General features: G+C 49.8%; 1 protein-coding gene across 2 annotated transcripts; it reads right to left on the minus strand.

Moving 5' to 3' along the window:
* Positions 1 to 297: 297 nt before the first annotated feature.
* On the minus strand, positions 298 to 13,903 carry TATDN2 (TatD DNase domain containing 2). 2 transcript variants are annotated; one of them, XM_075321582.1, is made up of 7 exons: positions 13,776 to 13,860; positions 12,466 to 12,785; positions 11,618 to 12,052; positions 4,508 to 5,305; positions 2,716 to 2,843; positions 2,454 to 2,637; positions 298 to 828 (listed from the first exon to the last, which is right to left on the minus strand). In XM_075321582.1, exons 2-7 carry the CDS (start codon positions 12,778 to 12,780, stop codon positions 688 to 690), a joined length of 2,001 nt encoding a protein of 666 aa, XP_075177697.1. In that variant the 5' UTR covers positions 12,781 to 12,785; positions 13,776 to 13,860; the 3' UTR covers positions 298 to 687. The 2 variants fall into 2 exon arrangements, with proteins under 2 accessions (XP_075177697.1, XP_075177696.1); XM_075321581.1 differs by having other exon boundaries at positions 299 to 828; positions 13,801 to 13,903.
* Between the last annotated feature and the right edge of the window lie 800 nt (positions 13,904 to 14,703).

Below are 14,703 nucleotides of genomic sequence, written 5' to 3' on the forward strand. Positions count from 1 at the left end.
TACTTTTGACCTCCTAAAATGTGGAGTGTTTGTTAAGAAATGTGTACAATTCCTACAATTTCTATCAGATATTTTTGTTCAAACCTTCAAATTAAACGTTACAATCTGCACTTGAATTCTGTTGTAGAGGTTTCATTTCAAATCCAATGTGGTGGCATGCAGAGCCCAACTCGCGAAAATTGTGTCACTGTCCAAAGATTTCTGGACCTAACTGTATATAATCAAAGAGGCTGCATCCCCTTCTTCCCCTCACCCCATGCCTGAACATAGATAAAACTTGCAAATTTCATCTCCATCCTCCTAGAATATCCGATCATCTGCATCCCTCCTACCAGCGTTGTATACAGTGTTACACCACAGCCACCCCATGTGGCCATAGGAGCAGGTCGTCGGTCCTGGTTACTCATGTTTGTACTAGCTGTGTTTCCTCATGTACCTGGACAAAGCAATCATTGCTATCTGGTGATTTTATTAGTGTTGCCCGCACTTCATCCCAGAAAAATAAAAGGGTCTTTAATAACATAAATATAGATCATCGATCACAACAGAGCAGTAACTCAATCTCATAAAAAAAATCATAAAATCTCATCTGATCTTGATATAAAAGAAGAGTCAAAGAAAGTGGAGAGCGGAGATTTCCTCCTCTAGGTTCATGTTTAATTAAAACAAGGCATCGGCGGCAGCGTCCTATACACTATAGATCCGGTACGTGTTCTCTCGTAAACTTGACATCACTGTTTTGACGGGTAAGTTTCTCAGGCTGGCGATTTCATGAACGGTGTGTAAGGCAAGACCGGGGTGGGAAAATTTACAGACATACTTAGGTACCTAAAAGAAAAAAAAAAATTAAGAGCTGACACCTGCATGGATCACATTGGTGCAAACTGCAGAGATCTGGGTTTCTATGATAACAGACTACAAACACTGATTTAGGGCAATGTGATATCAGGCTCAGACTACACTCAGTAGATGGGGGTCAGCTGGTCCTCTACAAATAATAATAGGGGCCACAGCACTGGTTCAGCCTTGTCTACACCCGGCTGTGCAGGATACTGCAGTCTAAGCCATGTACCGGACCCCCAATGATCATAAAGTTATGGCATATCGTAGCAATAAAATAAGAAAACTATTGGCACTTCCTAACAGACAAATGTGAACAGGTGCAAACTGAACATGAAATATACTCAAACCAATATACAGCCATACTCTGAAGTGCTAAGATATACAAATATTGAATATAGGGATCTGGACATACATTATGATTATGGAAATAAAAAAAATAAAAAATTTGAGACAGGATAAAAAAAAAAAAAAAAAAAGGATTTTTTGCAAGCTCAGCAGCCTGCATCAAGGTGTATCTCTTTTGCTGAACAGCCTACAATGTTATGTATTGGCAGGAGCTTGGCAATAGAAATTAAAAATCGCCCAAGTTGGTGGGAAGGAGCGCTCAGCCGGTAGGCATGACCTTGGGGGTCACATAAAACTGGCCTTTTTTAGTGCGCTCTAAAATTTTTAACTTATTTTCTTAGCAGTCTTGCATGTCCAAGTTCCTATATTCAATGTTTGCATGTTTTAACGTCTCATGGTGCAGCTATTTGTTAGAGTATATTTCATTTTCAGTTTGCACCTGTTCACATTTGTCTGTTAGGAAGTCCCGTTATTTTTTTTTTATTTTTGATAAGATCATGCCTTTTAGCTGAGCAATTTTTAATTTACCATTAGCAGGTTCCCGTCAGCCCACAAGATTATAGGCTGTTCAGCCCGAGTAGAGGCATTACGGTAGGCATCAAGCATAAGAGATACCCCTTGATGCTGGCTGCTGGGTTCACATAAAACGGGCTAATTTTTTGCGCGAATTGTCTCAATTTTTTAATTTTCTTAGCAGTAATTCATGTTCAAATTCCTATAATCAACGTTTGCATACCTTAGTATCTCATTGTGCAGCTGTTTATTTGTTAGCATACATATCATGTTCAGTTTGGAACTGTTCATATTTGTGTGTTAGAAGTGCTATCCGTTTTCTTAATTTTGTATAATAAGGTCATGCCTTCTAGCTGAGTACTCCTGAGCGATTTTCAATTTCTACTAGCAGGTTTCTGCCAACCCCAAAAAACTGTAGGTTGTTCAGCCCAGGTAGAGTTCCAACATAAGAGATACACCTTGACGCTGGCTGCTAGGTCATATAAAACTGGTCTTTTTTATGCGCTAAGTGTCTCAATTTTTTAATTTATGTTTTTAGCAGTAATGCATGTCCAAGCTCCTATATTCAATGCTTGCATACCTTAGCATCTCAGAGTGCAGCTGTATATTTGTAAGAATATCCTAACAATAGATATATCACTAATCGCAGACGCTCCCTGCAGGTTCAGTGACAGCATCTAACATGCTCTGATAATGTGTAGTAGTGTAGTGTAGTGTAGTGTAGTTTTCTCCCTGCATTTCTCAATAGTTACCTGTTTAGGAACAAAATAAGGGGCATCTGTCTCCACAATCAGCCGGTCCAAGGGGATTTTCGTCACGGCATCGCGAGCTTCCACAGCAGATGGATACGTCACGACGGCGGTGAAGCCCACCGCCATGTTTGGGAACTCATTCAGAAATGGCTCAATGTCTTCGTAGCTTCCGGTGAAGCAGTGTCTGCGGCAGAGGAAGAAATGTTACTGAGGATGTAGACCATGCACGTATACATGGAGAGCGGACAAGGACGTTTCTTACCGGTGAACCTTGTAGTCCCGGGGAATCCATTTTTTCATTATTTTGAACAAGTCCTTGTCTGCACCCCGACAGTGAATGACCAGCGGTTTCCCCAACTGCACCACCAGCTTCAGCTGCTTCTCAAAAACCTTCCCATGGGGAAATTAGAGTAAATGTCACTATTAAACCGGATTAAAAAATGCATCGGAAATTGCAAACTAAATCCTCTGCAGATGAGCTTTATCCCAGTGTGATCATGGTCCAGTCTACAACAACATTTTACAGGATTTTCAAGAGCTCAACTTCTACAGGAACATATATTTAGAACATGGGGGGCTCGCATATCACTGATCTGTAGAGGCCACGAAAAACCTGGGTTTCCATTGTAACCGACTACAAACACAATGCAGTCTGATCCTGGTATAGTGTGTCCACCCATATCCTGTCCACCGCCATTAACTTGAGAACACCGGCAGCTATAGGCATAGAAGTGGTATCTAGGTATAGTAAAGTAGCCATGCGCTACGCAATGAAACCACCTATAGCGCCACCTGGTGGAAAACAACGGAGTTAGCATTTTTATCTCAAACGGAACGAGATAGAGAAGAAAAGTGAATTACAAAGTTGTAGGGCATCATCAATTCAATCCGAATCGACACCTTGCATACAGAAATGCTATGATTAGAACGTGTAAAACTCACAAGGCTGTGGACGTGAAGTGATACCTCATGGAGACCTTCCTACAAGTCATTGGGTATGGTGGCTGTGTGGAGTGGCCTCCACGCTCACCTGACCTGACCCCATTGGACTTCCTTCTGTGAGGTCACATCAAACAGCAGGTGTATGCGACCCCTCCACAAACATTGCAGGACCTACGACGACGTATCACAGATGCTTGTGCAAACGTGTCACCTACCATATTGCACAACGCACAGCGAGATACAGTATGCTGTGCAGAGCCCAGATGTGCATTGCAGCTGACGGGGGCCACTCTGAGCATCAAAGTTAAATGAGTGCCATATGCGTGACCAGCATTCAATGGGGTTTTTTTGAGGGGGGAGAGGGGGGGGGGGCATGGGTTTCATATCATAGCATTTCTGTATGCAAGGTGTCGATTCGTATTGAATTGATGATGCCCTACAAATTTTTAATTCACTTTTTTTTCTCTCTCTCGCTCCGTTTTCAAGATAAAAATGCTAACTCCGTTGTTTTCCACCAGGTGGCGCTATAGGTGGTTTCATTGCGTAGGGCATGGCTACTTTACTATACCTAGACACTACTTCTATGCCTATAGCTGCCGCTGTTCTCAAGTTAATGGCGGTGGATAGGATATGGGTGGACACACTGTATACAGAACTGTCAGAGGCACAGCTCATTACAGGCCAGTTATCAGGGCCTCCTACTAAAATGACAGCAAGCAGAGATCTTGAAAATCAGGAACAAATTATACTATGTACAGTAAATTTATTGAAACTGGAAGACAACAGTAAAACCCAAGAACACCTGAAGAGACAGAACGACACTGTGCTTGCTCGATTGTTTCTCTATGCGGGTAAGGGACACAAGACCCGGTTCTCAGGATTAGCGGGGTCCTATAAATCGCACCACCAGAAATTAGCAATGTCTCATGCACACCCTATGGTGAAATACTGCTATGGACATCGCAGCCAAAGCAAAGGCTGAAATGTGCGGCTTAACATTTCCGCAGCAGATAAGTCCGGTCTCCGTGAACTTGGAGACACGCACCTATATGGGTTTTGACACACGAAAAAAAATCAAATAAATATCTCTACAGAAAGTATTTATTCCTCACCATGATCTGATCTGCGATCTCCGTGGAACATTTATGGGAATAGTCCAGACCCATTTCTCCGAAGGCGATGGCTTTCGGGTGCCGCAGAGCCATCATCATGTCTTCATGGAGGTGGTTATTGTAATACCGAGCAAAGTGGGGGTGACACCCGAACGCCCCCCAGACCAAGTCCTCGTTCAGCACCTGATTCCATGGAAGCCTCTGCAGCGTGCGAGGGTCGCAGTAATCGGTGATGCAGCCGTGAAACTCTTCAGGGAAGGTGGAGGTGAACTGTTCCCGGAGATCCGCGAAGGAAGACCTGTGCGACAATCTGGAGAAGAGCATGTCCAGGTGGCAGTGTGTGTCTATAAAGCCGCCGGGCAGGAACTTGGTGTCCGTTCCCGTAGAAGGAGGAATTTCTAAAGTATGTCTAACGGATTTAGTCGTGTGACCAAATATCCACGGCGAGTCGGAAGACCCGGATTGCTTACGGCTCTTTCCTATGGGGCTCACGCCGTCGCTGGATGTGCTGTGGCGACTGCTGTCCAACAAGGATGTTTCCGATGCGAAGGTGCGGTCTTGTTCTTTCTGGCGCCATGTGTTGTGTTCCACGGGTGGTCTGTAGATGGGGCTGACCGGGGGCTGCTCTGTGTAATGTTTCCATAGACTTTCAAATTGGCGAGCGTAAGGTTTCGAGTCCTCATTTATTGAGCAGCAAGGCGAGAACTCATCGTCCTGAGAAAATCTGGCCAGCGGTGCCATGTCTTCTACATCTGAGAAGTCACTTCCAATAGAAGGGTCCTTTTCCGTCAGAGCTGCCTGTAAAAACATGTAAATAATACGATCTATTAACTCCGTAATGGAAATGTGTCTTCCCCCACTACGAATTATAATCTATAGGGAGCCATTACCAGACTAATGAGGAGTGGAGGTTTCTACAAGAAACAGCCCTGAGGACCTTCTGGTCCTGTGATCAGCACCACGAGGGGTTCCTCTCCCTGCTTAAAGCTTCCATTGATAGAGGCAGCGAGAGAGAGTTAAGTGATGGGATCAGCGTTCTTCTGATCCCAGCTGAAAAGTGATATATTGCAGCAACTTCTACTGCCGATTGGGTGAGCACAAAGGAGCGGCCGGCAGAAGAGCCACCATTGCGTCCAATGCCGAGGAGGATTCTCCGGCCACGCTCACGACGTTGTGGCTGCCAAGAAGGTTCGTGATCAGCAGGAATCATGCAAGATCCCTCTTCTATGAAGCACAATAGTCATCATCACCGCTCCCCTGCTAATGCTAAAGAATCCCTTTAAAGTCCTTTTGCTCAGTTGTGGGAATGGGGTTAATCCAGAAGTAATTAAACCCCAAAGGTGCTAAAAGTTTAGATATTCTGGATTGAAAAAACTGAAGGAAAGGTTGTTTGTTGGGGTCCGTGCCCATGATCAGGGTTATGTGGCGTTCTACTGCGCAGGAAACTCAAGCATTTCTGCACGACAAACTGACACGCTGTGGACAGAAAACCCACCGCAGGTCAGTTTACACCGTGTAAAGAAGTGCTGTTGGCAAGGGATTTCTATTAATCCCATCCACTGTGCTTGTACTGTACCACGCGTTTAGGATGCAGCAAAGAAGGGAATTTTGTTTACTTACCGTAAATTCCTTTTCTTCTAGCTCCTATTGGGAGACCCAGACAATTGGGTGTATAGCTTCTGCCTCCGGAGGCCACACAAAGTATTACACTTTAAAAAGTGTAACCCCTCCCCTCTGCCTATACACCCTCCCGTGCATCACGGGCCCCTCAGTTTTGGTGCAAAAGCAGGAAGGAGGAAAACTTATAAATTGGTCTAAGGTAAATTCAATCCGAAGGATGTTCGGAGAACTGAAACCATGAACCAAAAGAACCATTCAACATGAACAACATGTGTACACAAAAGAACAAACAGCCCGAAGGGAACAGAGGCGGGTGCTGGGTCTCCCAATAGGAGCTAGAAGAAAAGGAATTTACGGTAAGTAAACAAAATTCCCTTCTTTGTCGCTCCATTGGGAGACCCAGACAATTGGGACGTCCAAGAGCAGTCCCTGGGTGGGTAAAAGAATACCTCGATAAAAAGAGCCGAAAACGACCCCCTCTTACAGGTGGGCAACCGCCGCCTGAAGGACTCGCCTACCTAGACTGGCGTCTGCCGAAGCATAGGTATGCACCTGATAGTGTTTCGTGAAAGTGTGCAGACTAGACCAGGAAGCTGCCTGACACACCTGCTGAGCCGTAGCCCGGTGCCGCAATGCCCAGGACGCACCCACGGCTCTGGTAGAATGGGCTTTCAGCCCCAAAGGAAGCGGAAGCCCAGAAGAACGGTAGGCTTCAAGAATCGGTTCCTTGATCCACCGAGCCAAGGTTGACTTGGAAGCCTGCGAACCCTTACGCTGGCCAGCGACAAGGACAAAGAGCGCATCTGAACGACGCAGGGGCGCCGTGCGAGACACGTAGAGCCGGAGTGCTCTCACTAGATCTAAGGAGTGCAAATCCTTTTCACATTGGTGAATTGGATTAGGGCAAAATGAAGGTAAGGAGATATCCTGATTGAGATGAAAAGGAGATACCACCTTAGGGAGAAATTCCGGAACAGGACGCAGAACCACCTTATCCTGGTGAAAAACCAGGAAGGGGGCTTTGCATGACAGCGCTGCCAGCTCCAACACTCTACGGAGCGATGTAACTGCCACTAGAAATGCCACCTTCTGCGAAAGACGTGATAAAGAGACATCCCGCAGCGGCTCGAAAGGTGGTTTCTGAAGAGCCGTTAGCACCCCGTTAAGGTCCCAGGGTTCCAGCGGACGCTTGTAAGGTGGGACTATGTGGCAAACTACCTGCAGGAACGTGCGGACCTGCGGAAGCCTGGCTAGACGCTTTTGAAAAAATACGGATAGCGCCGATACTTGTCCCTTGAGAGAGCCGAGTGACAAACCCTTGTCCATTCCGGATTGAAGGAATGAAAGAAAAGTGGGTAAGGCAAAAGGCCAGGGAGTAAAACCCTTATCAGAGCACCAGGATAAGAAGATCCTCCAAGACCTGTGATAGATCTTGGCGGACGTTGGTTTCCTGGCCTGTCTCATGGTGGCAATGACATCTTGAGATAACCCTGAGGACGCTAGGAGCCAGGACTCAATGGCCACACAGTCAGGTTGGGGGTAGGAAGGATTTTCCCTGCGACAGAGAGTTGGGAAGGAGCCACCACTGAAGTGACGTCTTGGTTGCAAGGGAAAGAGAGACGTTCCTGTCGAGGGAAGTCGACCTCCTGTCCCATTTGCGGAGAATGTCCCACTGGAGTGGCCGCAGATGGAATTGCGAGAAGGGCACTGCCTCCATCGCTGCCACCATCTTCCCCAGGAAGTGCATGAGGCGCCTCAAGGGGTGTGACTGACCCCGAAGAAGAGATTGCACCCCTGCCTGCAGCGAAAGCTGTTTGTCCAGCGGTAGCATGACTACCGCTGACTGAGTATGAAACTCCATCCCAAGGTACGTCAGTGATTGGGTCGGTGTCAACTTGGATTTTGGGAAGTTGATGATCCACCCGAACTGCTGGAGAGTCGCCAGAGCGACGGAAAGACTGTTTTGACACGCCATCTGAGAGGGTGCCCTGACCAGAAGATCGTCTAAGTAGGGAATCACCGAGTGGCCCTGAGAGTGTAGGACCGCCACAACAGATGCCATGACCTTGGTGAACACCCGTGGGGCTGTCGCCAGGCCGAAAGGCAATGCCACGAACTGAAGGTGTCCCCGATGGCGAAACGCAAAAAGCGTTGATGTTCAGATGCGATCGGCACATGGAGATAAGCATCCTTGATGTCGATCGATGCTAGGAAGTCTCCTTGTGACATCGAAGCGATGACCGAGCGGAGAGATTCCATCCGAAACAGTCTGGTGCTCACATGTCTGTTGAGCAGTTTGAGGTCCAGAACGGGACGGAACGAGCCGTCCTTCTTTGGCACCACAAACAAGTTGGAGTAAAAGCCGCGACCATGTTCCTGGGGGGGAACAGGGATCACAACTCCTTCTGTCTTCAGAGCGTTCACCGCCTGAAAAAGTGCATCGGCTCGCTCGGGGGGCGGAGAGGTTCTGAAGAAACGAGTCGGGGGACGAGAGCTGAACTCTATCCTGTAACCGTGAGACAGAATGTCTCTCACCCATCGGTCTTGAACATGTGGCCACCAGGCGTCGCAAAAGCGGGAGAGCCTGCCACCGACCGAGGATGCGGTTCGGGGATGCCGAGAGTCATGAAGAGGCCGCCTTGGAGGCATTGCCTCCGGCGGGTTTTTGGGGGCGTGACTTCGCCCGCCACACATAGGAGTTCCTCTGGCCTTTCTCCAGCCTGCTGGACGAAGAGGATTGAGGCTTGGCGGAGGGACGAAAGGCCCGAAACCTCGATTGTATTTTCCGTTGCTGAGGTCTCTTCGGTTTGGACTGGGGTAAGGAGGAGTCCTTTCCCATGGATTCCTTAATAATCTCATCCAATCGTTCGCCAAACAAGCGGTCGCCAGAAAACGGCAAACCGGTTAAGAACCTCTTGGAAGCCGAGTCTGCCTTCCATTCGCGCAGCCACATGGCCCTGCGGACTGCCACAGAGTTAGCGGATGCCACCGCTGTACGGCTAGCAGAGTCTAGAACTGCGTTCATGGCGTAGGAAGAAAAAGCTGACGCCTGAGAAGTCAAAGACGCAACCTGCGGAGCAGAATTACGTGTGACCGCATTAATCTCAGCCAGACAAGCTGCGACAGCTTGGAGTGCCCACACGGCTGCAAAAGCCGGGGCAAAAGACGCGCCCATGGCTTCATAGATGGATTTCACCAGGAGCTCTATCTGCCTGTCAGTGGCATCCTTTAGCGATGAGCCATCTGCAACCGATACCACAGATCTAGCCGCCAATCTAGAGACTGGGGGATCCACCTTGGGACATTGAGCCCAACCCTTAACTACGTCAGAGGGGAAGGGGTAACGTGTGTCAGTAAGGCGCTTAGTAAAGCGCTTGTCCGGAACCGCTCTGGGCTTCTGGACCGCATCTCTGAAGTTAGAGTGATCGAAAAACGCACTCTGTGTTCGTTTGGGGAACCGAAACTGGTGTTTCTCCTGCTGAGAAGTCGACTCCGCTACAGGTGGCGGCAGGGGAGATATATCTAACACCTGGTTGATGGACGAGATAAGGTCATTTACTATGGCGTCCCCTTCAGGTGTATCAAGATTGAGAGCAACATCAGGGTCAGAGCCCTGAGCTGCGACGTCCGCCTCGTCCTCCAGAGAGTCCTCAAGCTAGGAACCCGAGCAGCGTGAAGAAGTCGGGGAAGATTCCCAGCGGGCCCGCTTAGCCGGTCTGGGACTGTGGTCCGGGCAGGAGTCCTCCACGTGAGACCTAGGGTCCCCCCTGGGAACGCGCTGCGGCGCGGACAGAGAGGGGCCTGGAGGCGACGATCCAACAGGGCCCGGGGCCTGTGTAAGGACCGGTCTGGACTGCAAAGCTTCAAGCAGCTTGGCAGACCATTTGTCCATAGACTGAGCCATGGATTGTGAGAGTGACTCAGAGTTTTTCAGCAAAAACGGCAAACTCTGTCCCTGCCGCCTGGACAGCGAGAGCAGGGGGGGGTCTGCCTGAGCCAAGGGGCCCACTAGTGACCGAGACTCCGGCTGAGCAAGCGTAACAGGGGCCGAGCATTGCTCACAGTGAGGGTAGGTGGAACCCGCAGGTAACTTAGCCGCACAGGAGGTACAGGTCACAAAATAACCCTGTGCCTTGGCACCCTTGCTCCTTGTGGACGACATGCTGTTGTCTCCTAGGAGAGTGATCACTGAGGGTATATGGGAAAGGGTATACAGCCCAACCGAACAGAAAAAAAATGGCTGCCGGAGCTCTCTGGGGAGGAGTGGGGCCGTGGGCGGCGCTAGAAAAGTGCGGGAATCTGGAGTCCCCACAGTGATCAGTGAGGGGGGAGGAAACATACAGGATGCTCCGGCCCTCACATCCGACGTCAGGTCGGCAGTCCCGCCCTTACCCCTGATAGACAGGCCCGGGGGCGGGAGTTTTGCTACTAGGCCGCAATTGAAGCCGGGGACTAAATTTAAGACCGCGGCCGACAAGCAGGCGCGGTCGGCGCGGAAGTCCGCCGGCCGTCACAAATAAGCAGCTGCTGCAGCGTCCGGGATGAAGGCGCTCCATGCACATCCCCCATGGGGACACAGAGTACCTTAGTGATGCAGGGCCCGGTCCCTGAGGATAAATAGACTCCTGTCCGACAGATTCCCACAGGGGCTGCGGAGGGAGCACGGTCCCAGTGAATGGATGACCGCTCAGGATCCCACTTCTCCCAGAGCCGCTAAGGGATGGTGAAGGAGACGGCATGAGGCTCCGGCCTTTGTACCCGCAATGGGTACCTCAACCTTAACAGCACCGCCGACGTAGTGGGGTGAGAAGGGAACATGCCGGGGGCCCACTTTTCTTCCAACCGATATAACTAATATGAGAATGCATGAGTGGATGTGTGCCTCCTTCCACACAAAGCATAAAACTGAGGAGCCCGTGATGCACGGGAGGGTGTATAGGCAGAGGGGAGGGGTTACACTTTTTAAAGTGTAATACTTTGTGTGGCCTCCGGAGGCAGAAGCTATACACCCAATTGTCTGGGTCTCCCAATGGAGCGACAAAGAAAATACTCTTCATCCAAAACGCTACAAATCCTGACCGTGGGCGCGGGCCCTAAGAATGCAGAATAATAACTAAGCCCCTGTGCCCTGATGTAACATTTATACCAGTGCATGCCACTTAACACATTACACTGGTAATACTGGTTGTGGACAGATGAACAGACTGCGCCCTTGTGGAGAGCGTAGAGAAAAATCGAATCTGGTGGGTGGGATGGTGTGACACGTAGCACTCACCAATGTGCCATACACTGCCGCTTCTAGGTAATACAGCTCAGATCATGGTCAATTAACTAGCTCAGCAGCAGTACCCGAAACACGATACCACACAGTGCATCCAGCTCTCACCGGAGCTGTCGGGTGTCAGACCCCCGCCGATCTGATACTAAAGTCCTCTCCTACAGGTAGAACTTCAAAATCCCTAGTCATGGACAACCCCTTTAAGGACTTACTGTATTATTCACATCATTATCGGAGTCTTCATCTACAAACACAAGTCGGGGGTTTTCCTGCAGGACTTTGGCTTCCGGTGTGATAATCACATCGATGACATTTCGTCTCGGGCTGGGTGCTCTCTTTATGTTGTCGCTCCTCCGTTTCCGATCTCCAACATCTTCCTTCTTGGTGATGGTGGATTTTGGGGGTGAGCGTGGCAGCGGGGACTCCTCAGTGTCAGAGCGGCTTCTTTTCTCCACTTGCTTTCTTTCGGGGGCACTTCTGGTCTCACTGTCCAGCGATCTCCGGGGTCTGCAGGGCGTCCCCAGGATGTCACTGAACGCCCTCCTGAATAGGAGAGAAGGTGCATTGACGTTCTGGGAGCGAGATCTCTGCTCTTCTTTACTCGATCTTCTACTAGCCTCATCTCTTCTCTCTTCATAATGATCAAGCTGGAGAGAAAATGTGAAAACCACAAAGTTTGGTTTGTTTTTATTAATAAATATTTGTATGTAGGCACAAGAGAAAATCACACATATCACCTATCCACAGAATAGGGGAAAAATACAAGATCGCTAGGGTCTCACTGCTGAGACCCCCTCCAATCCAGGCAACGAGGGCCTTAAAGTGCCGGGAGTGAATTGAGCATGTGCAAACTATCACTCTGAAGGCAGTTATTACACATGCTCGCTACAGGAATTTGGGATCCCCATTCTTGGTATTGTGGAGGTCTCAATAGTGAGACCCCCAGAGATCATGTGGGTAGGTGATAAAGATCTACAGCTGGAAAACAAATCGTGGCATCTGTGCGTGGACTAATGGTGCATTTTTCATTCACCTTCTAGCATATTGAATATTGTGTTACCTCTTTCTCCGGAGCCTCCTCTGACGTCTCTGTGCGGGGGTCCGCTCTGTGGGATTGCAGTCCCTCCTTATGTCTGCTCCGCGCTCTCACAGTGAAGCGGACCCCGGCGCTGACATCCAGCCGGTGTCTGGGCGTACTCTGCAGGGGAGTGGTGGTCACTCGCCGCTCCCGGGACGGACTGGGACTCTGGGCATCGCGCTCCCGGCTGTGACTGACCCTTCGTGACTCGCTGATTCTCAGATATTTGCTGGGAGACATCTCGGGTGGGCTCAGCCATTTATGCTTCCGAAAATCGCTCGCGCTCCTGTCAGCCATGACGGCTTTAGAAGTTAAGAAAACAAAAAAAAAAAAAAAAAAATTACTAGACAGTAACAAAAGATGCATCCAGAAATTATCCTGGCGTGGAGCAGAATACGGGGAACCCATGTGTCCGCACAGTGCGGGGCCGGCAACATTTCAACTAAGTAGAGCAGTAGTCTGTAGTCTGCAGGGGTCACATGACAATCTCATGACATCACTAGGAGACACAGCGGGGAGATGAGCGGTGCCGGTCTTTTTATGAGACATACTGGAGCTATTAAAGGGTCACCCAGTGGTGCAAGTTCTTTAATCAAACCAGTCATTAAACTTTGGCCAATGGGGTCCAGTCTGAGGGATGACGTTTGCACAAGTAATTGCTGCAGATCTTAGAAACCGGTCAATTTACTCGTCTTTTCTTTAATCATGAACATGCTACTAACAACATGCAAAGTGTCTGGGGTCGCAAGGACTAACCTGTGGCACCACAAAGACCCGGCAGCCGCCACAAAGTCCCGGCAGCCGCCACAAAGTCCCGGCAGCCGCCACAAAGTCCCGGCAGCCGCCACAAAGTCCCGGCAGCCGCCACAAAGTCCCAGCAGCCTCGCTTTTTGGTGCTAGCCAGACCCCACAGTCGGTCTAATGAACTTTACGGGCGCTAAGAACAGATTTATACACAGGAGGCAACAGCAAGAGTATTAAATCTATAATGGACGCCAGAAATTACTGCTTTATAACTGGGGAGGTGTCCAAATCACAACAACGCAAGGGCAGAGACCGCAGAGCCCAATGTGGGGGTGAGCGGAGCACGGACCCCCCCAAAGGCCTCTGCTGTTGGGGGAAGAGCTACTCATGCAATTCTCCAGTCTGATCTGAACTCTAGCAGTCCTGCAAAGTAAATGCAGGAAATAGTCTATGGAGACCGGACAGCAACAAGACTGGAGGAACCGAGACCGCCCGGGACCCCACACACAGGTGCACAACCTCTATGTACACTCGTCGCCTGCACTTACTGCCCCAGAACCCGCACTTCCTTACTTCCAGCCCCGCACTCTCCTCCTTGCGTCTCAGTTGTTGCAGTAGCTTCTTGCTGGTGTGAGGGGATGACGTCACCGGAAGGGGCGGGGCCTCCAGTGCAGACCTGATGCCGGGAAACGGCGCTGAGCTGCGGCGGCTGGAGAAGCAGGAAGCGCGGACAGTGGGACACACACTGAGGGGCGCTGCGGCTGCACAATGTAGCGATGTGCAGGTGGGGAGAATGGCTACAGTGCTAAGGGTGAGTCTCCTGACTATTTTGGGGGCACAAAACCCTGAATTATGTTACTTGCATGGGGCAGTTTGTTGGGGTCTTGCATAGGGAATGTGTTGATGCTGCATGTTGGGTCTTGCACGTTTGTTTTTTTAATTATACATATATTGAAAAAAAGTGCAAGCCCCCCACATGCAGCACCGGGCAAGCCTCAGCCCATTCCTTCTGCCAGACACCCCCCAACATGATAATCACCTTGTTCAAGCCTCCCTAACATGAAAATCACCCTCTACCTCTGCAAAGCCCACAACATGCATTATACCTTCCATGTGCAAGTTCCTCAACATGCATCACCCCCTCCCTTTTTAAGCCCCCTGAATGTGCATCACCCTGTCCCTATGCAAGCCCCCAACATAAAAATCATCCTCTCCCTGTGCAAGGCCCCCCCAGCATGCATCACCCCCTCCCTGTGCAAGGCCCCCCCAGCATGCATCACCCCCTCCCTGTGCAAACCCCCCAGCATGCATCACCCCCTCCCTGTGCAAACCCCCCAGCATGCATCACCCCCTCCCTGTGCAAACCCCCCAGCATGCATCACCCCCTCCCTCTGCAAACCCTCCAGCATGCATCACCCCCTCCCTCTGCAAACCCCCCAGCATGCATCACCCCCTCCCCGTGCAACCTTTTTCTTG

Source organism: Anomaloglossus baeobatrachus, chromosome 8 (genome assembly GCF_048569485.1).
Source record: "Anomaloglossus baeobatrachus isolate aAnoBae1 chromosome 8, aAnoBae1.hap1, whole genome shotgun sequence".
NCBI classification, from domain to species: domain Eukaryota; kingdom Metazoa; phylum Chordata; class Amphibia; order Anura; family Aromobatidae; genus Anomaloglossus; species Anomaloglossus baeobatrachus.

What these genes read in the sequence shown, in the direction of transcription:
- TATDN2 (XM_075321582.1), bottom strand. Translation starts at nt 12,780, where the DNA reads ATGGCTGACAGGAGCGCGAGCGATTTTCGGAAGCATAAATGGCTGAGC. An exon ending in AGATCGCAGATCAGATCATG is followed by an intron (nt 2,844 to 4,507) that starts GTGAGGAATAAA and finishes CCCCATGGGAAG; the next exon opens with GTTTTTGAGAAGCAGCTGAA. An exon ending in CGGGACTACAAGGTTCACCG is followed by an intron (nt 2,638 to 2,715) that starts GTAAGAAACGTC and finishes CCTCTGCCGCAG; the next exon opens with ACACTGCTTCACCGGAAGCT.